Here is a 25,873-nt window from a genome sequence, read left to right as displayed (position 1 = left end):
GAATTGGACAAAAGCTTGTAAAGGAAAAATGTGCAGGACCATAGGGAAAGAGCAGCGGAGTGGGACTAACTGGATAGTTCTTTCAAAGTGCCGACACAGACACGATGGGCCATTTGGGCCTCCTTCTGTGCTGTATGAATCTTTGATGCTAAGAGGCGGGATTGAATTTTGTAGCATAGAGGATGCAAAGAGTTCAAATGAGTGAACAGGCTTTCACCATCAACAAAATTATTTTTTCAGTTAATAAGGATTGATCTCTTGCTGCTTTCAATTGGGTTATTTAGCAGTGGGCAAAAGCGGTAAAGGAAACTGTGCCATGACTCGGATTCGAATCGTGGTTACTGCGACCACAATGCAGAGTACGAACCACTACGATTGTGCACCCAGATACACGCATAAACAGGGCATAAATCAAATAATTCCAAATCAATTTTCTTTTCCATTCATCTGTGGACCTCTCTCCAGAACTCATCTACGCCCATAATCATTGCTCCACCAGCAAGGTGCAGTGCTTTACACTCGAGTCTCTTGCAGTTACGCCTTCTCGGAGGCTATGTTTAAATTTGTTTAAATCAGGCGCAGCAGGAAGCAAAGATATTTTCCTCGTGTTTTATTGCATTTTTATGCAACCTAATCCCCTGTCGTTAGGGTTCATACTGCCGGGGAATGGTTTCAAGCAGAATAATAGGCAAAGGCAATGTTACAAATGGATTGGAGCATAATTATTTTAACACAACACAGTAAAATGTTGAGAAGTTACATTCCCTACTGTATTTCAATTATATCTACTTTGTAATTGAAAATCAGAATATTCCAAAAAAGAGCAGTGGTTGCATTTCCTTATATTTTCTGAAAGGTGTCCATTTTGACAGTCCTTATTGCAACGCAAAGGTGTCTGTTTTATATCAGGTGTTTTAAGGTATTGCCCGGTTGCCAAGCCATCTGTCCTGTCAACGTAACTCCTGTTAACAGTGTTTTATTTTTGCATATTCGCAGGTGTCCTCATTTTGGATAGATCGTTCCTGTTTGCGGAAGTTTGAGATATTGATAGATGCGTACAGAACCCCTTCATTCTGATCTGGTTTGATTGATTTCGTGATGCCAAGGCCAGGGGCTGTAATCCGAACACCGTTCTGTAACGAAAAGCATTTGTGTTAGATATGGAGCTACTACGGACATGAATTGAACGTAAATGGAACTGTGCTCTCATATCCAGAGCAAATCATATTATGGCATCTCTGGTAGTATTCTATTGCCCCCAATCCATGAGATGATCAGTGAAGTCTTCATGCATGGAAGAAAGAACTTGCAATTACATAGCAGGACAAGCTGATAAGGACGTTAAAAAACATGCGAGATGCTGGGCTTGATCAACAGTGGCATACAGGGCAAATGCAGGGCATTAATGCGAACCCTCTACAAATCATGCGTGAGGCTCCAGCAGGAGTATTGTGTACAGTTCTGAGCACCACATTTTGGAAGGTTGTCAAAGCCTTGGAGAGGGTGCAGCGGAGATGTACCCGAATTATGCCAGAGATGAGCGTCTTCATTTATATGCAGAGACTAGAGACGCTGGGATTGTTCTCCTTACAGCAGAGAAGGTTAAGCGTGGACTTAATAGATTTTTTCAAAGTTATGAAAGGTTTGTATAGTGTAACTAAGGAGAAACTGTTTTCCTGTCGGAGAGTCGGTAACTAAAGGATACACATTTAAGATAATTGACAAAAAGAACTAGAGTGGAGTTGAAGAGAATTTGTCTTTACGCAGCGAGTTGTTGTGATCGAGAATGCACTGTATGAAAGCGTGGTGGAGGCAGATTGAATTGTAACTTACAAATGGTAATTGGATATATGGTTGGAAAGGAGAAATATTGCTGTGCTATAGGGGAAGTGCAAGAGATGGTGGGGTGGCGATGGAGGTACAGGGGTAGTGTGACTCATTGTAGAGCTTTTTCGAAGATCCGGCACGGGCACGATGGGCTGAATGGCCTTCATGTGTGCTGTATGATTCTATGATTATGAAGACCTAAGCACTGCCATGGAATGAATAACTATTGAAGTGCCGTCTCGGGTTGTAGAAAAATGCAGCAACTAGTGAATTACCTCTCTTTGGGTGAAGACATTACTCCTGAATTCGCAATTGGATTTATTAGCGACTATTTTAATTTTAAGATCTCTAGTTTTGGACTCCCCCACAAGAGGAAACATTGTCTCTACGTTTACCCTATCAAACCCTTTCATAATCTTGAACACCTTTACCAGGTTACCCCTCGACCTTTCCTTTTCTGGAGAAAAGAGGCCCAGCCTGTTTAGACTTTCCTGTGAGAGGATATAAATATATCCTCTCACTTCTGGGATCATCCTTGTCAATCCTTTCTTGCACCTCCCCAGTGCCTCTACCTCCTTTTTATGATATGGAGACCAGAACTATGCACAGTACTCGAAGTGTGATCCAGCCAAGGTTCGAAACAAGCTGAATATAACTTATCTGCTTTTCAATTCTGTCCCTCTGAAAGTGAACCCCAGTGCTTGGTGTGCCGTTTTTCTGGCCTTATAAACCTACAGCGCTACTTTTACTGATTTGTGTATCTGTACCCCCATATTTCTTTGCCCCATCTACACTCTTACTATCCAAGCAATATTTGGCCTCGTTATTCTTCGTAACAAAACGCACCAGCTCACAGTTATCTATTTTGAAATTCGTTTGCCAATTAGGCGTGCATTCTGCACGTTTATTAACGTATTCTTGTCATTTAACACATTCCTCCCTCATGTTAACTGTAACCCGTTATTTTTGTCATCCGCAAATTTTCAAATTGTGCTTCCAATTCCCGAGCCAAATCGTTGATGCAAATTGTGAACAACAGTGATCCCATACCGATCCTTGTGGAACATCATTTCCCAACGTTTGCCAGTGTGAATAGCTACCCTTAATCCCTACTCTCTGTTTTCTGCTTTGTAGCCAACTTGCTAATCATTCCACCACCTGTCCTCTGACTTCACACGCTCTGATCTTGGTCATGAGTCTACAGTGGGTACATTATCGAAGGCCTTTTGAAAATTCAAATATATTGCATCTACTACATTACCTTCTCTACTCTTTCTGTTACTTAATCAAATAATTCACTAAGGTAGGTCAAGCATGATTTTCCCTTCTGAAATCCGTGCTGACTATTCTTTATTATGTTGTCGATTTCTGGATGATTTTCGATTAAATTTTGCGTAAAGTTTCCATTATCTGTCCTCCCACCGACGTTAAGCCAACTGGCCATTAGTTCCATGGACTTGTTCTATCCCCCTTTTTAAATACAGGAAAAACATTAGCTGGCCCCCTATCCTCTGGCACTGTTCCATCACTAATGAATTGTTTTATACATATAATAGTGCCTCTGCTTTCTTCTACCTAAAATATTTTATTATACACGGATGCAATTTGTCTGGACGAGGAGTCTTATCCTCTCTCAGTTTGATCAATTTTTCAATTATCTCCCGCCTTTCTCTCTTAATTGCCTTTATACCTGTTTTATCTCGTCTCCTAAAGTCAAATCCATCTTCTTAGTCCTCCTGATAAAAACTACTTAATATTCTGCCATTCCACAGTCATTACATATATTATCTTGTGCATCCATTATTGGCACTATACCTATCCTGATTCTTCCTTTGATATTTATGTGTCTGTAGAATACTTTACTATTTATTTTTATATTGCTTGATAATTTGATTTCGTAGTTCCTATTTGCTCCCCGAATTACTTTCTTTAACACGTATCTCCCCTACCCTCTTCGTTTTCCCTTTTGTCATCCTCTCGTTTATTGTGTATGTAGTTAGAACATGACGTTTTTAGTTTCAATTTTATCCTTATCGCTTTATTCATCCATTGTATTTGATTATTGGCTCGTTTGATCTTGTTTTTTTAGAGGAATATATTTCTCCTGATCTCTATTGATCACCATTTTAAATATTTCCGACTGCTGTTCTATTTCTTTGTCTGTCATTTTTTCCCACCTTACCTTCCCTTGTTCCATTCTCATCCCCGCAAAATTATCTTTTATCCAATCAGTTACTTTGGTCTTACATATATCTTTCTCAATGTTGAACATTTACCCCATGAGACCTAATGTCAGAGGGGAGGGGGCAATAACTGTTGTGGTCTCTGTGTGTAATCACATAGGAAACTCATTATTTTACAAAGAGTTTGATTTGATAGGGAACGCCAATGCGAGAATCGTTCCCTAATCCCATTTACGAGGTCACTACATTTAGAGTCTGTAGAAATGCTTCGCTCTTAGCGGCAAGAGGAGGCTACTATTAGCTCAAAAACAACGGCCATCAAGTTTCTGATACTTCCATTTATCTGTTGGGTTTTGCTTGCTTTGTGTCACTTGCTCGTTGAAAGCTAAATAAATATTCTACAAATGTCACTCCAGCGTGGCTTCACTTACCTCAGCGTTTAATGCTTTCTGTACCACAGCGTAAATCACCGAATCATCATCCGTTTCTGAAACATATGCAGCTTCACCAAGTTTCTTCCTGAATAATCACAAATATAAATGATGCACTTCGCAAAATTAACTGAAGTAAGCTTACTTAAATTATGCTGTAGCTGTACGATGAAGGAAGTCAGTATTTCAGGAGAGATTTGTCTCCTTTACGTTTCCTGATTAGCACATACTAGGCCTCATCACATTTCTTTTCATTTTCCACCTGACCACATTTTTAAAGAGAACGTTTTCTTTATCGATGAAGCTCGACAATGGCTTAGTGCTATTTGCACTGGGTGAAATTTGATTGTGCTAAATAACGGACAGAGGGGGCATGTTAAAAATTTAACGCCTAGAAGATGGAAGATTTCCAACGTGGAAACACATTCCTCTCTGTTATCACGTGGATGACTTCAAGCCATTGGAGTTTGGCATGAGGAATCAATATCCCTCATTAATCGTACTCAGATCCTTCTTCTGTGCCTCTGAAAGGAGCACTTTTACATTATTTCGCATGGAATTGGCTTCTGCCATTATGTCATGATCAACGAAGGATTAAGAACTTGCACAATTCAAAAAATCGCCTATGGGAGAAACCCCGTCATTCATTTCACATATAAACATTCTGTGTAATTTGTTGAAGGACAACTTTGATTGGCAACTCATGGTGAACCGAATAGATTCTTATTTGAATATTGGAGCCGGTAACCTTTCTGAAGGTAAATGTCAATCTGTCCATTTTAAAGCAGTGAGTTTGTCTGGGGCTTTCAACGAAAACTAGCCAGGCCAAATAGTTTAATTAATTGGTAAGGATAAGATGAGTACAGCTACATAATGAATTTCTGATATCATACTTTTGTACATCAATTACACCCTATTTTTAAATTTAATTTTCCACTCCGTGAGCCAAACAAACTTAACAACTGGTGTAAATATACAGTTTCAAACAAATAGTATAATATACAAGTAATATATTTTTGCTTCATCAGTAAAACCTAAGTAAAATTCGAGTATCAAGTTATTCTGAGACGTTCCCATGACGAGGAGGCTCGCGCGGGAGTGCTCAATAACCGTAGCGGCTGAAACTAACTGACTGCGATTCTATGTCCACTCCTTGAGCATGCAACAAACTTTACCAAGATTTCAGGGGAGTTTAAAACACTCCCTGGGATATAGGGCTCGAGCGATCAGCCACGCGAGCAGAACGAGAGACTGAAATCCAAAAATTACCAAGTTAAACATAAGGAAACAAAGCTCCAATAATGTAACAGGATGAATGTGCAGGAAGCCGGATTCAAGCATCCACTAATATTACTCTGTGGTTGGTGCTGGGAGATGAGATACTGTTCAGGGGAAGATTGCCCCTCCCCACACTGCTCCAATTCAGACTCACTGTTCTTAGTGGGTGGTTATTAAACGAGTTTCTGTTACATCGTCTTTCTGATGCAAGGGCAACTTTTTAGTTGTCTGAATAAACCTCCAGTTCATGCAACTAAGAAACACTCATACCTTTGTCTCCTCACCGTGACCACGACTGCAATTAGAATAACAAGGCCAGCGGCTCCTCCTCCTATTATGAAGATATTTGTCCGTGAGAATGTTCCTAAATTGTTGGAAAATGTATGTACATTAATATATTGGGATTAAAACACCAATCCTGGAAAAACATTTATGAGTATGAGGATGAAAGCTTCCATCATGTTCGGATCATGAAGTTAATGGAAAATCAGGGATTATATTTGGCCCATCCTGCGGATCCTTGCGTAGAAACAATTTGTTCCTGCGTGGCGTCCTGGCATAAATATGTAATCAATAATTTAAGATTGATTTCGTATCTGTAGCGTACAAATCACATTTGAAAAATTGAGTGCACTTGACATTTCCTTCAGTATGTCCCACACTCGGAAGAAACAATGGGCATAATTTAATCAGAATATAATTCAGCCAACATTACGAGATGCAGCTGAAAGAACAATAATCTATGCAGATGATTCAATTTCTCATAGATTATGAAATACTGGCGTTTTATGCGCAGATGAGTCTGAACAAGATAGAAATGAGCTTGTATACACAAAAGGGTACGTTGCAGTTTGATATCCTATGGTGAGAGGAAACCGTATTTTACAAAGGTTTTATCTTAATTGAGAAGAAGTTTTTTTTTCAAGATCACCGACTATTTGTGCTGTACAGAAAGCTTCACCTAATCTTGGCAAATATAAACGCGGCAAATTTCAGAAGACTGAAATTTAAAATGGATAATGCCGACCGCTTTCATTTGGTGATTGGCCACTGAGGGAAAGACCTCCTGACACTAATTTCACATAAACTCAATATTAAGCTGCTGGATGGAGCTGGTATTTGCTGACTCTGACAACCTTCAGTTAGGGACTGACCAGTGATGCACCAACTCCTTTACAGCAATCAAATGACAGATAGATTAAACATTTACCCTCAGAGTGGAGTTGGTACTTGCTGACACAATCACCGTGCACGTTTGCTGCAACACATGAGATTTCAATTCCACTTCCAGTTCCAGTTGGGTGAGTCAGTGCCAGTGAGCTCTGCACCAGATAACTCTTCATCGACCAAGAGTTGACTTTCAAATCTGACCTGTTCCCAGTGATGATTCTCCCATTGAGTCCCCATGTAATGTTTGCTGGTGGATTGGCTCTGACACTGCAGTTACAATCAGTCCAGTCCTCAGAGCTGGTGCAGGTCTGGCCTGATACTATTGTGGGTTTGTCTGCAGGAAAAACAGAGACTTCAGTGTGAAATGATTATGTCAAACAGTTGCAGTGTCTAAATACAATTATTTTATTTGTTGATCTAACCATACAGGTTCTGGCAGATTGTATTTTAATATGAAGCAGCCGATGCCACACCATGTTTATCGCTTATTATGTTTTCACTTATAACAAGTTAGCACTTTATTACAACTTCATTTTGGATCCAATGAATGTTCAGTCCAAACATACTTCTCCTGACAGATGTTGTGGGGGGATTACTCAGAGGGAGCAATCTCAGACTGGTAATTCTGTATAATATACCCACCAATGCGTCTCACCTCTCAGTGTTCTAAAGGGTCAATTAATATCAACTTCTTCACTAGTTATATTTCTTCATACATCTTCCTTTATGATGGACTGATGCATTCCTTCTCTTGATGTTCAGCTAACAGGACGACAGTTCAAAGGACCGTGTGTCTGAATATTACATTTTTAGCTCAACATTAATACAAGTGACAGAGCTTGGGTTAGAGCCATTTTATTAGTTATGTTTTGGCAAGTTTCTGCTCATCAAAGTGAGGGACGTCAGTTCTAATCAATGCAAGATTGCTTATATCAGATTACCAGTATTAGTTTTGAACTATTAGATGTAGAGTAAAGTTCCCAGTAAAAGTGCTTCTGTCCATATCCCAATCGTGCCACCTGCTGCATTTCTGTCACAATATGCCTTCGTCCACTCCTGTCATCCTCAGTGAGATGGCCAGCTAAATTTCAATGATTGGAGCCATCGATGTTGTTTTGCGCTATATCCGCAAGGAATGTGTGAAACTATCCCAAGCTCATTTCACATTGACGCTTTACCGCAAGCAGGGAAGAAAAACTTGGATTCTAATCGACAGTTCGTGAAATGAAACAGTACTATCTAAATGACAAATGCATTCACGCTTACATTCTACAGAAATCCGTGTGGAGCTGTTTGCGATCGACAGGTTATGTCTCTTAACTTCAGAGCAGCCACTTACATTTAATCTCCAACGTAAGATTTTGTGGAGAAGAATTTGAGAACCTATTAAGTACAATTGTGCATCCTAGTTTTTTTTCCCGTCATGAGCAGATGATGGAGTTAAAAAGAGCATCGATGATACTTTCCAAGAACCGGAAGGTTCATTGACAATTTCTTCCCCATCTTCAGTATCCCATGGAAAAGGAAGGGACCAATTGTTATCATTCCACCTCAGTTGCAGTTGGTCATATGGGCAGCTGTGGGTGATCGAACAGGTCAGTCGAGCTGTTTTTCCAGAAGTCAATTTCCCATAACCTGAAATCTCTTGCTTGTCTGCAAGAACAGGAGCAAACAGGCGAGTGGCCTGAAGCAGCATTTTCATCAACATCTGACAAAGAGTTAAAAAAAAAATCACATTTTCTTCTTTGTCTGTTATGTGTCGCAAGTAATTTCGCAATTCTGAATTACTCCTTGAACTTATAAAGTATTGTATTGCCTCCGTGGGCAATATGTGGCCTCACTTAATTAACCACCTGTCGTTCTATCGCCTAAATTATTCATGCTATGGATCGGTAACCTTTGGATCCAATGAAACAGTCTTACAAGCTGAACACAGAATCAACGTTAGATCTTCAAATATAACCAGCAAGTGTGGTGGTGACTAATGCAGATCAGAGAGAACCTAGATTCTGTTGCAAATGAACTTAAACGAGAAAGATGATGCTCAAGAAATGGACAGACCAGAAAAAAAGATGAGTGACATAGTCTTGTGCCGGAGAACCACAGTGCGTATCTCTCGTGTAAAACTCATTAAGTTTTCAGTAGGAATATCGTTTTGGCAACAGGACATCAAAATGAAGAAGTCAATTAAAAGTTTAACTCATTTTCCACATAACTCTAAAATCTGTTCATTCTTTGGGATCTCATTTAAAGCGGGGGAATTTGCTAAGACGATGCATAGTCCCGAAAAAGAATTTCCATTAATGTAGCGCCTCTCACGTCCTCGAAACTTCCAAAAACACTTCACAGAAAAGTAATCTGAAATGTAATCAGGAAGTCGCTGACAACGTGAAACGCAGGAGATTAATGGAGAAGATAGTAAGAGCTTTGGAATTAAGGGTAAGGTAGAAACTGCAATACAAACTGTTTAGCAGTGAGGAAACAGTGAAGCGCAATTAAGTGCAGAATCTCAAAATGGGTGGAATTGAGTACGATGTCCCACAGGGTTGTGTTCATGGACTCATTCTACTCACTGTGTTCATCGATAATTTCGTTTTAGCGATAAGTGAGTGATGTCCACATTTCCCGAGGTTAATTGATGGCAGATGTAGGAGATAATTTTAACTTTTGAAAATGGCTGTATCGGATCCTTCGCTGATTACACATTCCTCCCGATGTTATTTTCCATTGGATTCCACGGAAAGGAATATGGGTGTTTAATTAAACGCTCATCCAATTCCGGCAGTTTGACACCCACGTTGAACGTTCAACAAAGTAAATAACTCCAAGGAGTAAACAGAGTTGCAAGGGAATATTAGAGAGATTGGAGAATGTTGAAATAAGAGGTAGATACAGTTCAATGTCAATAAATCTTTGATAGAGGTATTTAAACTTATGAAGCAAAGCGACAGGAGAAGAGAAACAAACTGAAGTAGATTTTGAATTGGGCGCCCGAATCAAAACTGGCGTTCCAGATCATTCGCCCATTCCAGCAAGCGCCAGATTTTCATTTCCTTTTATGTCAATGGACATGAAGATCTGTTGATTTCCCTATTACGGGGACAACCAAAAATTCCAGTTTTACTTTCAGTCGACAAGCTCAAAATCTACCCTCATTTGAAAGTTAAAGAAAAAAGTGATTGAAGTGAAATGGGATTAAAAGGAGATGGGAACAGGCCAGGAACATGGGATTAGGAGTGTTGTTCAAATGAAGTTAAACAGCAACAGGGATTGGTTGGACCGAACGACCTGGTTCACTTCTGTCATTTCTACATATTTCTGTGTTTAGGATATGAACCACTGTGTCGCTCATCCATAGCTCTGCACCCGGTGTTTCAACCACCCTTTGGGTTCGGCCGGGGTCATCACAAAATGTGTCCAGTTTACACATATGCTGGTTCTCACTGAATAAAAGTGTACAAAAAGAAAAACTCAACTGAAACGGAAAGAAGGGCTTGAGAACCACCAGTGCGATATGTACTACTTTGCAAGCCCCGGGGGATTTCCACGATGAAGCAGTAAGTACCCTCAACACACTTTCTGATGTATTTGATCAAAAGGGAGCATTGACTTTTCGCAAGGTCGCCCCTGAGCTCAGCTCTATCATCCTAACTAAAACGCTGCCCGTGTGGATCTCTCGAACTGTAGATAACGGACTCCCCGGGGTTACCAGGACCAAGTCCGCTCTTTACCCACCTCCCATTTAGCCTGGCGTTAGAGACTGGATCATCAAATATACACGGGATCAGTGCACACGATCTCAACACTGCCGACACGCTTTTCGGAATCGCCACAGGTCATTACATTGCTAATCATCATCAGACTATCGGGGAGGTCAGGTATTCGGAAGCAACCGATCTGTACAAACAGTGCATACATACTCACTCAGCTTCGTTGGTGAGGTCGGCTGCTGGCAGATCTTAGCCATGCGCTGTGCGTGGCCGACAGTGAATGAAGGTGTTGCTTTGGTATATCTAATAGTTGCTAAAGAATACTTAAAACAGAACGAGCGTATCTCTCTTTCTCTCAAACACACATACAGCAAATGAACAGTTAATTATGAACATCATATATTGGAATCTGCAACAAGAGTACTCTGCCCCGCTTGCAAACGCTTCTGACTCAATGCTCACAAACAATTAGCATTTTGGCAGCCAGTACGAGGTGAATGTTGGTGACGTGTAACCGTTGTTCGTTCTTTTGCTGCAATCTGCAGTCGTGTGGTTTCCTCGCCTGCTTCAGTTCGTGCCCCAATCTTCATCTGTGACGTCAGAGATAGGAGCTGTTTTCAGTAAATCGATTGACGCTGTGGTAAACAGCCTTTCTTCTCATTGATTTTCCACTTTCTGTTCATACGCAAGCTCTCTAAATTTGCTGAAATTAACCAACATTCGACCCCATTTGCTGCAGTGTTTTTTTTCAAATTTCGGTATGACTTCTGGGACCTGTAAAATTGATTTCAGGTTTGTGTTGTAAATGCACATGCCGTTAGAAAATATATAAATACGATTGATAGAAACAACAGGTCTCACCAAATTGATCAGTGTGGTAAATTCCTGGTTATATTATAATTCTCAACAATTCCTCGCCAACTTCAACTGGGAGTAAGTGGAATAATCTTGATGGGGGGATTGACCCGAACTATTTCTTCCAATCGGCGATTCGAGGCCCGGATCTTAATCAACAAATAAGCTGTCGTCGGTGGTCAATTGCCTCATTAGTTGAATTTAAAAGATACGAAAATCCAGCGGGATGGATGAAGGTGAGCTGAGCTCTCACGCCCGTTTTCCAATGAAAGTGAAAATTCGACACCCGTTGATCTTCGTCTTGGTTGGTAGTGCAAAACTGGCGATAGCGAATTGGCAACTCTTCATCATAGAAATCATGGAATCAATTAAATTGACGGCACAGAAGGAGCCCATTCGGCCTATCGTGTCCGCGCCGACCGAACAAGAGCTATCGAGCCTAATTCCACTCGATAGCTCTTGGTCCGTCGCCCTGTAGTTTACTGCACTACAAGTGCTCATCCAATTAATTTTTAAATGCGATGAAATGCCTCTACCACCCTCTTAAGGCATTGAGCTCCAGACCACCATCACCCTCTGGATGAAACAATGTCTCCTCAATTACCCTCTAATCCTTCACCAATTACTTTCAATCTATGCCCCCTGATTATTGACTTCTATGTTGAGGGAAATAGGCCCTTCCTATCCACTCTCTCTAGGCAGCTCACAATTTTATAGAACGGAATTAAATCTCCTCTCAGCCTCCTCTGCTCCAAAGGAAACAACCCCAGCTGAACCTCCCTGCTCTTATATTCTATGCTTCAGCTAATAAATGAAACTATCGTGTATGCCTTCTTAACCAAATTATCTACCTATCCTGCTACTTTCAGGGACCTGTGGACATGCACTCCAAGATCCCTCTGTTCACCTAAACTTCTCAGTATCCTATCATTTATTGTGTATTCCCTTGTCTCATTTGCCCTCTCCAAATGTATTACCTCACACTTCTCCGGATTGAATTCCATTTGTCATTTTTCTGCCCACCTGGCCAGTCAATTGATATCTTCCTGCAGTCTGCAGCTCTCTTCCTCACTATCAAAAACATGGCTAATTTTTGTATCATCTGCAAACTTCTTAATCATACCCTCTACATTTAAGTCTAAATCATTGATGTATACCACATGAAGCCAGAGACCTTGTATTGAATCCTGTGGAATCCCTCTGGAAACAGCCTTACAGTTACAAAAGCACCAGTCGAACATTAACCTTTGCTTCCTGCCAATTTTGGATCCAACTTCCCACTTTCCCTTGGATCCTATGGGCTTTATTAAAATTAAATCTCCCAACTAACAGAATTGAAGATACCAAGTACTCTCTGAAAATGTCCATTCTCAAAGGCATCGTTGTAACGTTCGAAGGAGGTGGAGTTTTATCAAAACCTCCTGCCATAACAGTCTATATATTATTCGTTTTTCGTAAGATTTAATTGCTCCATGATCGCGTTTCCTAGAGTTGAGAAACTTTCAGTTTTCCACAGAATACTATGGTCTCAACTGGTTTTGATTGTGAGAATAAACTGCAGTTCCACTTCAGTATATCATAGAAGCATAGAAAATAGGAGCAGGGGTAGGCCATTCGGCTCTTCGAGCCTGCTCCACCATTCAATATGATCATGGCTGATCCTCTATCTCACAACCATATTCCCGCTCGCTCCCCATACCCCATGATGCCTTTTGTGTCTAGAAATCTATCTAGCTCCTTCCTAAATATATTCAGTGAATTACCTCCACCGACTTCTGTGGTCGAGAATTCCACAGGTTCACCATCGTCTGAGTGAAGAAATGTCTCCTCATCTCAGTCCTAAATGTCCTAACCAGTATCCTGAGACTGTGACCCCTCGTTCTGGACTCCCCAGCCAAGGGAAACATCCTTCCTGCATCCAGTCTGTCTAGCCCTGTCAGAATTTTGTATGTTGCAATGAGATCCCCTCTCATTCTTCAAAACTCGAGTGAATACAGGCCGAGTCAACCCAATCCCTCCTCATACGACAGCCCCACCATCCCATGCATCAGTCTGGTAAACTTTCGCTGCAAGAAAGGTAAGGAGACCAATACTCCACACAATAGTACAGGTGTGGTCTCACTAAGGCCCCGTATAACTGCAGTAAGACATCCTTGCTCCTATACTACAATCCTCTTGCAATGAAGGCCAACATACCATTGGCTTTCCTAACTGCTTGCTGCACCTGCATATTTGCTTTCAGTGACTGGTGTACAAGGACGCCCAGGTCCATTTGTATATCAACGTTCCCCAATCTATCACCATTTAAATAATACTCTGCCTTTCTGTTTTTCCTTCCGAAGTGGATAACTTCGCATTTACCCACATTATACTGCATCTGCCATGTATTTGCCCACTCACTCAACTTGACGAAATCGCCTTGAAGCCTCTTTGCATATTCCTCACAACTCATGATCCCACCTGGTTTTGTGTCGTCAGCAAACTTGGAAATATTACATTTGATTCCGTCATCCAAATCATTGATATATATTGTGACTGGCTGGGGCCAAAGCAATGATCCCTGCAGTACTCCACTAGTCATTGCCTGCCACCACGAAAAAGTCCCATTTATTCCTTCTCTCTGTTTCCTGTCGTTAACCAATTTTCAATCCATGCCAGTATATTACCACCAATCCCATGTGCTTTAATTTTGCACAATAACCTCTTATGTGGGACCTAATCAAATGCCTCCTGAAAATCCAAATAAACCTCTCCCTTATCTCCCTTATCTATTCTACCAATTATATCCTCTAAAAACTCCAGTAGTTTTGTCAAACATGATTTCCCTTTCATAAATCCATGTTGACTTTGTATAATCCCGTTGATATTTTCTGAGTGTCCTGTTATCACATCCCTTACAATAGACTCTAGCATTTTCCCGACTACTGATGTTAGGCTAATTGGTCTGTAGTTCCCTATTTTCTCTCTCCCTCCTTTTTTAAATAGTGGTGTTAAAAATTGCCACCCTCCAATCTGCTGGAACTGTTCCACAATCTATAGAAATTTGGAAGATGACAACTAATGCATCCACTATTTCCATGGCTACCTCTTTTATTACTCTGGGATGCAGATTATCAGGTCGTGGTGATTTATGGGCTTTCAGTCCCGTTAATTTCTCCAGCACTATTTTTTTTACTAATACTAATTTCCTTTAATTCCTGCTTCTCATTAGTCCCTTGGTTCCCTAGCATTTCTGGGAAGTTATTTGTGTCCTCTTCCGTGACGACAGAACCAAAGTATTTGTTTAATTGCTCTGCCATTCCCCTGTTCTCCATTATACATTCTCCAGTTTCTGACTGTAAGTTCATCGTCACTCTGTAACAGAAATAATGGCAATGCAGTTAAAACAGGTCTGAACTCAATAAAATATAGACCAGGGAATGGAATGTGAGCAGATGTGCTGTTATTATTGGCTCAGGATTCGTATGTTTCTGCTGAGTGAGTTGCAGAATATGTGTTTTTATACAATCACGTAAGTGTATATATTCCTGTGGAAACACCCTGGTTATTCTCTATAAATGCGTTCCAAATACATTATGAATATTGCCTCTGGTTCGTTTATTTCCAGAGCGGAAACTAACCAAAGGAAATCTCCTTGCATTGTTGCCTCTACAGACAACCTCAAGAGCTTTTGCTCCCCGAAAGTAGTTCGTGCCTTATTAGATAAACGCTGTTTTTGATCTATTGAGTAAACAAATGCTCCTGATGTGATTGTCGATTTATAATCTATGAAAATACTGATATCTAATCTTTATAATAAGAATATTGAGCACTTAAGTAGACGCATTAATCACTAACTGTTCTGATGAAAGGCCGTCGACCTGAAACGTTAACTCTGTTTCTCTCATCACAGATGCTGCCTGGCCGGCTGAGTGTTTCAAGCATTTTCTGTTTTTATGTCACTAACCAACATACTGAAACAATTAATCCAGCCCCAGTCGCCTCCACATTTGATGGTCTGCATATGGCACTGTTGGTCGCTGCTATGGAGGAATTGACGGTTGGGTTTTGCAGTCAATCTGAATCAGACAATAATGCAAAACGGGAATATTGAGCAAGCATGATTTAGCTCATAATGAAATAATTCTCTTGGGTAACAGGTCGTGTCACAATTGCAAACTTCGACATGTTTACTCTTACAAAGTTTAAAGTTAAAATATGAACGTTTCTCTTCGAAAATTTATCTCCCTTTTCTTTTGTCTTCCTTGGTGCTTTACGTACGTTGACACTGGGACCTCATTGAGGCCAACCCTGAAGCCCAAACAGAGCCCAGATCTGGGAGCACAGCAGAGACCAGGTTCAGACAACAATTCGCCATAGACTTTTTTGTATCCCTTTATGACTCAGTGAACTCAGAACGTCACTGGAAGACCTTAGAATAAGAATTAACCAACCAAAGTTTTGGAGCCACCAGCTCATTTATAGACATCAATCTTCCAAACATAATCTGACTAACAAGGATTTGCTGAGACCCATTCCGATTCATTTATTATCTAAGTGAGCTCCCATGATATGGAGACCGAGGTTTCTCGATGTGGTCCTCAAACCATTGATAAACTGCTTGTGATGGAAGGACAAGTGTTGAAACCGTTAGCCGTCAGGTTAGGTCTATTCACTTCAGAATAGTCACTTACATTTCATCTCCAAGGTAAGAGTTTTTGGAGAAGAAGTTGGGAAACCATCAATTAAAATTGTGCACCCTAGATTTTTCTCGTGAAGAGCAGATGATGGAATGAAGTTGAGCACGGATAAAACTTTCCGAGAACCGGAACTTTCATTGACAATTTCTGTTCCATCTTTAGTATCCCATGGAAGAGGAAGGGACCCATTGCAATCAATCCACCTCAGTTGCAGTTTGCCATCGGGGCAGCTGTGGGTGATCGCACACATCGCTCGAGCTGCTTTCCCGGAAGCCAATTGCCCATAACTTGAAATCTGAGGCTTATCTGTAAGAACAGGAGCAAATGCGCTTGTTAGGTGAATTTCAATCTTAAAACGGGCAAGTGGTCTGCGCTTCTATCTCAATCTGAGAAAGAGTTATTGCAATACATTACATTTTGTTGATATTTGTCTGTTATGTGTGGCAAGTGAGTTTGCTATTCTGAATTAGTCCTTGAAGTTATGAAGTATTTTAGTGCCTCAATGGGCAATATATCGCCTCACCTAATTAAGCATCAGTCGTTTTATCACATGAATTATTCATATCATGGATCTGATACGTATAGTTCAGTGAATCAGTCTTGCACGCTGGACTTAGAATCAACGTTAGATCTATAAATATAAGCAACGCGGTTAACAGTGACTAATGCAGATACGAGAGTTCGTGGATTCTGTTGAAAAGGAACTTCAAAATAGAAAGATGATGCTCAAGCAATGGACAGATCAGGAAAACGACGAATAACATAGTCTTGTGCCGGAGAACAACAGCAGGTTCCTCTGTGGTAAAACTCGTGAAGCCTTCAGCAGAAACACAATTTTGGCAAGGTGAGATCAGAATCAAGAAATAAATCATAATTCGAACGTTAAAATGTACTTATTCATTCAGATCTAATTGAAAGCGGGGTAAATCAGCTAAGAATATGTGTGGACAGGGAAAATGAATTTACATTAATTTACCGCCTTTCACAGACTGCGTCACAGAAAAGTAATTTGAAGTGTAATCAGGAAGCCATTGGCAACGTAAAACGCAGGAGGTTATTGGAGAAGATATTGATAGGTTTGGAATTAAGGGTCAGGTGTAAACTGCAATAAAAACTGGTTAGAAGGGAGAAAGCAGTGAGTAGCAGTTAAGTGCAGTTGCTCGTTATGACTGGAACTGAGTACGGTGTCCCACAGAGTTATGTTCAGATGGAAAGCATTAACCAACGGAATTATGTACATTGATGACTTGGATATAGCGCTAGAGGGAGTAGTGGTCAAATTTCAAGGTAATAATTAATATCAGATGTAGGGGGTAAATTTTAACATTTGAAAATGGCGTAATAATGGAAGTGTTCGGATCGACCGCCGACTATACATCCTGCCGATTTTACTATCCATTCGTCAGATTGACAACTTTCCCAAAATTGAACGTTCCGCACAGCAAACTACTCTGAGAACCAAAGGGAGTTGCAAGGGGATAATGGAGGGATTGTCGAATGTGGAAATAAGAGGCAGATGCAATTCGATATCAGTAAACGTGACGTGGCAGATTTTAGTTTGAACGCTGTGGAGTTGGGTGATGAGGACAGGCAGAGGAATTTGGGAATTCAGGGTCACAAGACAGTAAAAAGGGAGTGGAATGGGACATGAAAAAGCGACTGGAGTCATGGGTCCAACAGCAAGAGATGTACAATATAAAAGTCGAGATGTGATGCAGATTCTCAAGAGAACCATAGTTAGTCCACAGTTGGAATGAGAAAGCGAGTTTTGGTTTCTGCTCTAGAGGAAGGCTGCAGGGCGGATTCGGGTGGATTCTGTCTGGTAACAGGAAGTACCAATACGAGTAGCGCCTTCACAAATTGGGGCAGAACTCAATAGGTCAAAACAGATTTTGGAATGCTTTGAGAGGACAGTTTAAACCGACGAAGCAAATGGTCAGAGTTGATAGAAACAGACTGGGGTAGATTCTGAACTTGCCTCCGGCGTCAAAACTGGCGTTCCAGATCAGGCGCCCATTCCAGCAACCGCCCGATTTACATTTCCTTGCACTTCAATGGACATGAAATCTGTTGGTTTCTGTATTAGGCGGACGACCCTCAACGCCAGTTTTACGTTTCAGTCAACAATTTGAAAGTCTATCATCATGTGAACACTTAACAATAAGTTAGAAAGGTCGCTGAAGGGAATGGAAATCAAGGGATATGGGAACAGGCCAGGCAAGGCGATTAGGAGTGTTGCTCATGTGGAGAATAAACAGCAACACGGACTGGTTGGTCTGAACGGCCTGTTTTACTGCTGCAATTTCCATATATTTCTGTCTTTAGGATATGAAGTACTGCGTCGCTTATCCGTACCTCTGCACCCTATTTTACAAATATCCTTTGAGTTTGGCTGGAGACATCACAAAATGTGCTCATTTTACACATTGGTTGATTAAACAATTAAGCATTGGAATAAAATGTAGGAAAGGAACAAAGGAAAACTCACCTGAAACAAAAGGATGACTTCAGAACGGCCAGTGATATATTTATTTCTAAGCCAGCCCCGGTGGCCTTGCTTGCTAAAGTAATTTGTACCCTCATCACGCTTCCTGTTTTTCTTTATCAAAAGGGAGCAAGGTTGCCCTTGAACTCCGCTCTCCCACCATAGTTATAACGCTGCCCATAAGGATTTCTCAAGTCATAGAAAACGTTGTCCCCAGCGTTACGAGGATCACGGTTCCTCTTTAATCACTTCCCCTTTGGGATTAGGGTATAGACCAGATTATTAAACTTACACGGGATCTATGCACATGAACCCGACACTGCCGACACAATATTTAGGATCACCACAAAATATTCTGCACAACAAACAACAGAAGAAAGAAAAAAAACATTAGTTCCTCTTTTCAGTATCCATTCAAAACCCATTGTGACATTTTAAATATCAATTAACGTATTTGTTAATTGATAAATAATCGCCCATCACCATAGTAATTGAAACATCAGTTACACGCCCTTTAAAAATCAAGTAACATACTAATTACATACCAATACTAATTACGCCATGCACTGCGTGTGATCGACTGATACGGAATATGCTCTCATGGTATATCTAACATTTGCTAAAGAATCCTTAACACAGATACAGAATGACCCTCTCTCATACCAAATACTGATTTAAATGTCCATTGATATACCGATTTGACAGCAATCTTAAGAAACGCTAATAGACAAATGTAATTGTCATATTAACACCGAATACATATGCGCAAAACAGAAAGTGAATGCCCAATAAGATTGTTATAAATATTTATTTAATATTAACGATACTATACATTACACATCCATTGAACATAAAAGTACTTATTAAATATAAATTAACCTAATATTAAATGTAGATTAAAAGAGACAATCAAAGTAATTTGTAATGCCCAATAAATACCATTTGAATAGGAATTAAAACGCAATGAAGCATCTATAAAGCATGCGTTAAACTCCCATGAAATTGTTTCGCTAAATTTACAATCAATAGCCACGTAGCATTGGCAGAAAGAATAGTCCTGCACTCTTCCTGCAAGATATCAACCATTTTTTTGCAGAAATTATTAGTAAAAGTTATTTACCGTCTGTCGATGTCATGAGAGAGAGAAACACGCAACTCCTCATGGCTGGAAACTGTCCCCGGTTTCACTGTCAACATGGAAAACCTATTTCACAACAAAGACCAATCAGGTTTCTGCATTATTCTTCCCGGTCATTTGTTAGAATTCTTCACGAATCCCATCGGACTACGGCGGAGGTGAGGTGTTCCCAACAATCCATAGGGACAGCGGTTACTCACTCAACTTGTGAAACTCCACCAATTACTGGTGAGGTTGGCTGCTAGCACATCCTAGCCATGCACTGCGTGTGACCGATTGATACAGAATGTGCTTTCATGGTATATCTAACAGTTTCTAAGGAATCCTTAACACAGATACAGAATCTCCCTCTCTGTTAAACACACACACACCAAATGTACAGTTATTTATGAACATATTGTATTGGATCCTGCTACCAGAAAGCTCTGCCCCCGCTTGCAGACGCCTCTGACTCACATTTCACACATTTAGCTTTTTGCAGCTCATACGAGATGTATGTTGGAGACGTGTAACTGTCGTCAGTATTGCTGCTGCAGATTGTAGACGTGTGGTTTCCTCACCTTCGTTAAATAGTCGTGCAATAGGAGATGTTGTATCAGTAAGCCGCTTGGCCCTGTGGTTCACAGCCATTCTTTCAAATAACTTAACTATTTATATTCAGACTCCAGTTCTGCAAATTTACTGAAATTAATAAATACTGTGCTCAATTTGTTACATTGCATTTTTCTCATTTTGCGCTTAGGTCTGGAACTTCGAAAATGGATTCGAGGTTTTTGTCGAAAATGCAAACGCCGTTGGAAAATACGTCGATATAATTCATTGAGTGGACAAGGATGAATGGGAAGGATGCTTACTCTCTCAGCTTGTGTACCCCACCAAGTCTTCGTGACGATGCCGGCTCGCATATTTACATATGCACTCTGAAACGACTGTTTCCTGATATGATGCTATGATACAGCCAATAGTTTCTATAGAATCCACAACACAAAAACAGCATCTCTCTCAGACAAACACACAGTTTGTTTCTACAACATAATGCAGTGAAGTCTGTGGCAAGAATATTCTGCCCACGCTTGCAGATGCCTCTGACTCAATTTTCACACATATTTAGCTCTTTTGCAGTACATTAACGTTGGTATCGTCTAACTGCAATTAGTTTTGTTGCTACATTCTGTGGACTTGTTGATTCCGTGCTATCTCGAAGTACATTCAGTAAACAGTTTTACAGTATGGCAACATCCATTCTGCGAAGTGACTAAAATACCTACACTCCCTTCCCAACTCTATAAATTGCTCAAATTCATGAACATTGCATCCCATTTGCTGCAGTTACTTTTTCTCATTTTGGTGCTGGGTCTGGGACGTGTGAAATCGACTTCAAGGCGTGAAATTGATCTTCAGCCTTGGCACAAAATAGGCGATAGCGAATCGAACTCCGTGTTGCCTCCCGCCATATTCCCATTTTCCAAAAGTTCAACGGGAAAATAATTGGGCGTGTTGCAAAACGTTCTGCAGATTCGCTGTCGCCCATTTTGCATTATCGGCAAAGTCTCAGTTTTAGTATTAAATGCTGATGAAAAATGTATGGATAATATTAATTGAATGAACAATTGTTGCCAAATTGATCAGCGTGACGAAATGCTGACTACCTGGTGCATCTCAAGCATTCCTTCAACTGGGGGACCCTGGAAATAAACTGATGGGGGAACAGGACCAAACTATTTATTTTACATCAAATTACATAGAATTTACAGCACAGAAACAAGCCATTCGGCTGGTGATCATGCTCCACACGAGCCTCCTCCCACCCGACTTCATCTCACCATATCAGAATGTCCTTCTATTCCTTTCTCCCTCATGTACCCATCGAGCTTTCCCTTAAATACATCTGTGGTATTCGCCTCAACCACTCCACGTGATAGCAAGTCCCCTCTGCGTAAAGAAGTTTTAACCGAATTCCTTATTACGGTGACTTTTGCCAGAAAGTGCATGTTTATGTATGTTGGTGGACGACAAAATTCAGCATGTCTCTGATGCTTGTTGTGGTCCAATAGCAACTGCAGACAATTGACAGAAGGAAATGATTTGCGATTAATTCAACCGCTTTTTAAAAAAAATATCAATTACTTTCCCTGGACTTCCCATATCCATTGCTTCAGTCTACCTCCTCAAATAATTCCAGTGGATTCATGAGGATTGGCCTACTGCTTTTGAATCCATGAGACTATCCCTTCTGCTTTTCAGATGAATATTGATGGCCTTCCATAAAATGATTTCGAGCGTTTCCTCCGCAAGTGATGTTTGACGAACTGGTTTGTAATTCTCTGATTCATGTCTCACTGCTGCTTGAATATTCACTATCATCCAGTTATCAGCCAGCGAGAGCTGGCGGATAGATGGAGTCCCGAAGAATATTTCCAAGACCCTTGACCATTTCCTCCAGGACTCAAGGTCCAGGTGTTCTGTAAACAGTTGTTTTTTCGTTTTCTTTCCAATTTTCTCTGCGAAACCTTCTTCTCCTGAAGGTTTTGACTCTTGGTGCGACACGAGTTCAATTATTCCAGCTGTCCCGAGCTACATTGACCAATTGGTCTTCCTTCTTAGGGAGCCCATAACGAATGAGTTTTGGCAAGCTATTCGACCAAGAGGGGCATTACAGTTGAAGCCGATTTAACGCTCACAAACAAGCATCAGTGGCAGTCAGGAGAAGGTATGCCGACTGATATTTCCCCTCCCAAACCCAGGGGTGATGGTCCTAACAGTAACATGCCTACTGCCTTCCTGGCTTGAGATCAGTTAACTCAACACAAAACTGGCCTGTACATTGAATTCTACAGGCGAACAAACATACCAAGCGAACTGTTGGGGAAGCATCAGATTACTTCACCTTAACTCGTCACTGTTCACAGCGAAATGTTTTGGGCAAACCTGTTTTTGTTTGGGAGGGATAAGAGCCCCGGATTTGTCGATCACAACGATGTCATACACAAGTATTCTGCCGGTGATGACATCATGTAGGTCACGACGATGTCACACACAAGTAATCTGTCGCTGATATCTCATTGAAACATATGAGGTAATGAGGGGCCTTGACAGGGTAGATGCTGCGTGATTGTATCCCCTTGCCATTGAATCTGGAACAACGGGGTCTTTGTGGCAGGACAAGGGGACGGCCATTGAAGACTGAGATGAGGTGGAGTTTCTTCACGCAGAGGGTTGCGAATCTTTGGAATTCTACCCCAGGGGGCTGTGGATTCTGAGTCATTGGGTATATTCAAGGCTGAGATGGATAGATTTTTGGACTCTAGGGGAAATCAAGGGATATGGGGATCAGGTGGGAAAGTGCAGTTGAGGTCGCAGATCAGCCATGATCTGATTGGATGGTGGAGCAGGCTCGACGTGCCGGATGGCCTACTTCTGCCCCTATTTCTTATGTTCTTATGATATTATGTAGGTCGCAATGATATCACACACAAGTAATCTGTCGCTATTTCTTCAAGTTGGGGATAAGAGGTCCCCATCTTTCTAAACAAAGTCGCCAGGATCATTGGGCAGTTGAACTCCACCTTTTTCTTGCCTAACTCGTTGTATTTTGCGGGTTGACCGCCTCCAGGATGGAGCTTTCCAGTCATCGCTCAGCCTGGTTTTTCAAGGGGGTTGGACATAATTTGTGAAGTGTTTTTTTTCATGACCTCTAAAAATCAGGAATTCTTTCTCTTAATCTAACTGCAGGAGGTTCAGTTCATTGGATAATATGAATGGTATACTTGATCTCTTTCATTGCAAAGCCGTTCTTCTCTCGACCTCAAAGCCTCTCTCTTCTCCGGTAATATTTCTCATAATCTAACATCTATACTCAAGGCTCCCGAGCGATAGCAGCGACTGGACCCAAACATTCACTTAGGTAAGAATAGCCACGATCTTGCAAAACTTGCTGTGAGGAATTAAGTCATTCGAAGAACTTTTTCTTGCGTTCCATGGATCCATGTTATGATACTGACCTCTACCGTCCAACTGCCACACTGAGATCACTGACCTGCCAAAGCACGCCTGCAAAACAAGTCCTTTAATTTCCATTAACAAACGACTGTAACTCACATCGCTAACATGGTTACCTCTCTGCATCACTCGAAGCTTCAATAAACTCTATATTAGTGTTGAAGCCGTTGTCACCAGCACCAACAGGCAACGCTCTTTTTCACGGAAAATTCGTGCACCAACAACTTGTCAGGTTGATGCTATTTACTGCCCTGTTGGTGCTGTATTCCGTATTCCGATTAAATCATCGCAACAGCTGTTGCAATCTGCTCTGCAAACCCTTCAGTTTGCTCATTTGTAGGTGTTTCTGGGCATTACGAGTTCTTTTTTTTTTACTTTCCTTTCAATTTCAATAGTCAGGAGCTGACAAGGAGCGCGAGATAGCTATTTAACTAAATGTGATGTGACGTGATAAATCATTGGCCAGTCCTCAGCTGGAGTATTGTGTCCAAATCTGGGTGCCACATTTAGTGCGGGTTTCAAGCCCTTGAAGAGGGTGCAGCGGAGAATTACAAGAGTGGTATCACGGGTAAGGGACTTCGGTTATGTAGGGAGACTAGAGAAGCTGGACTTGTTCTCCTTAGAGCAAAAGTGGTTAAGGGGAGTTTTAATAGTGTTGTTCAAAATTATGAGGGGGTTCTCCTCGAGTAAATAAGGAGAAACTCTTTCCACTGGCAGTTGAGTCCGAAATCAGATAACACAGAAGTAACGCAATTAGCAAAAGAGCCAGAGGTGAGATGATGAGAATGTATTTTAATGCAGCGGGTTATTATAATCTGGAATGTACTTGAATGATAACCTTCAAAAGGAAATTGAATAAATAATTGAAGGGGAGAAAATTGCATGGCCATGGGGAAATAGCAGGGGAATGGGACGAACTGGATAGCTCTTTCAAAGATTCGTCACAGGCACTGTGGGTCGAATGGGCTCCTAATGCGCTGTAAGATTATATGATTCTATCATTCAATGATTCAATGTGATGTCTTGTGTGATGTGATAATATAATGTGGTGTGATGTGTTGTGATTTGAAATGATCAACTACGTGCAACCTATTAATCTGGTGGATCCGTTTCGACATCTCCCACTCTCATTGTGCTCACCAATTCTCGATGATGAGCAAAATAATATTAATCTACGTGCTGCACTTCAGAATGTGAAATGCATGATGAAAATGTACTGAAGAATGGGTCCTTGTCATGGTCAGTCATGCTCAAAACTGACTGGACACATCAAAGGGATGCTGGAATGGCTTTCGGGTGTCCTTAAGTAGAGACAACCATTCATGAACAAAAGTTAGCGATAGACATAGGTGACCCTGCCTTTGTATTTAGAACAGTCTTTGGGTAAGAGGCGCTCCACCACAACACATGTATTCTCTGAGTCAGGCAATGAGCACTTGATCTCTACAGTACTGCAATTGAATTCTGCTCAGTTAATCTTCTATGTGAGCGTTTTTATTTCTGGTGTCCAAATTCGCTGGTTACACAAACAGAAACTAGAGTAGTCACTATCCCTATGAGGCAAACATAGCGACCCATGCAAAAAGCATAATCTAATGGGTACAGTTCTTCTATGCCGTGTGTATAATTAAAATACATTGCTCAACGTGCTTAGGCCGAATCGATTTCTGTTGATGATGTGATCACATCGCAATTGAACAGAAGATTTTGCTGCACAAACGAACAGCGTTCGTGCCCCATACAATAGATCATTACAGTTATCAAGCAGAAGATCTTCATCTCACTGCTGTCACTCTGCTTTCAGAAGGACATTGTTGCTTTTGATTGCAACATTCGTGTTGCGACGATATTGGGGTTGCATGTACTGGCAGCCGCACTGAACCACCCGTTTGCAGGTATTTCAGTCAATTGGGATATAATCGAGACCTTTTCTGGTCGACATCCACTACCATATAAACTGCACTGGTCGCCGACAGTGAGCAGTGTGGTGCAGATTTAATTCAATCCTTCTTTTGGCACCTGTATCTGTAATTAAAGCATAGGTGAAGTGAGAATGTGACTAGATTGCATCCAGTTGTCTGATATAATCAAGCAAGTTAACTTTCTTATCACAGAACT

At 41.0% G+C, this 25,873-nt stretch overlaps 1 protein-coding gene across 2 annotated transcripts; it reads right to left on the bottom strand.

Annotated features, from left to right (window-relative positions):
• Nucleotides 1-595: 595 nt before the first annotated feature.
• Nucleotides 596-20,094, bottom strand: LOC137306161 (sialic acid-binding Ig-like lectin 5). 2 transcript variants are annotated; one of them, XM_067975219.1, is made up of 6 exons: nucleotides 19,739-20,094; nucleotides 16,128-16,439; nucleotides 6,930-7,223; nucleotides 5,990-6,083; nucleotides 4,442-4,529; nucleotides 596-1,133 (listed from the first exon to the last, which is right to left on the bottom strand). In XM_067975219.1, exons 1-6 carry the CDS (start codon nucleotides 19,779-19,781, stop codon nucleotides 966-968), a joined length of 999 nt encoding a protein of 332 aa, XP_067831320.1. In that variant the 5' UTR covers nucleotides 19,782-20,094; the 3' UTR covers nucleotides 596-965. The 2 variants fall into 2 exon arrangements, with proteins under 2 accessions (XP_067831320.1, XP_067831321.1); XM_067975220.1 differs by lacking the exons at nucleotides 16,128-16,439; nucleotides 19,739-20,094 and adding an exon at nucleotides 10,814-11,121.
• Nucleotides 20,095-25,873: the final 5,779 nt, after the last annotated feature.

Source organism: Heptranchias perlo, chromosome 42 (genome assembly GCF_035084215.1).
Source record: "Heptranchias perlo isolate sHepPer1 chromosome 42, sHepPer1.hap1, whole genome shotgun sequence".
NCBI classification, from domain to species: Eukaryota; Metazoa; Chordata; class Chondrichthyes; order Hexanchiformes; family Hexanchidae; genus Heptranchias; species Heptranchias perlo.
The sequence above is the reverse complement of the archived record's forward strand: the minus strand, read 5'-3'. Positions and strand labels throughout refer to the sequence as shown.

What these genes read in the sequence shown, in the direction of transcription:
- LOC137306161 (XM_067975219.1), bottom strand. Translation starts at nt 19,781, where the DNA reads ATGAGGAGTTGCGTGTTTCTCTCTCTCATGACATCGACAGACG. An exon ending in TCTCATGACATCGACAGACG is followed by an intron (nt 16,440 to 19,738) that starts GTAAATAACTTT and finishes CTGTTCTTACAG; the next exon opens with ATAAGCCTCAGATTTCAAGT. An exon ending in AGAAAGCATTAAACGCTGAG is followed by an intron (nt 1,134 to 4,441) that starts GTAAGTGAAGCC and finishes TTTTCGTTACAG; the next exon opens with AACGGTGTTCGGATTACAGC.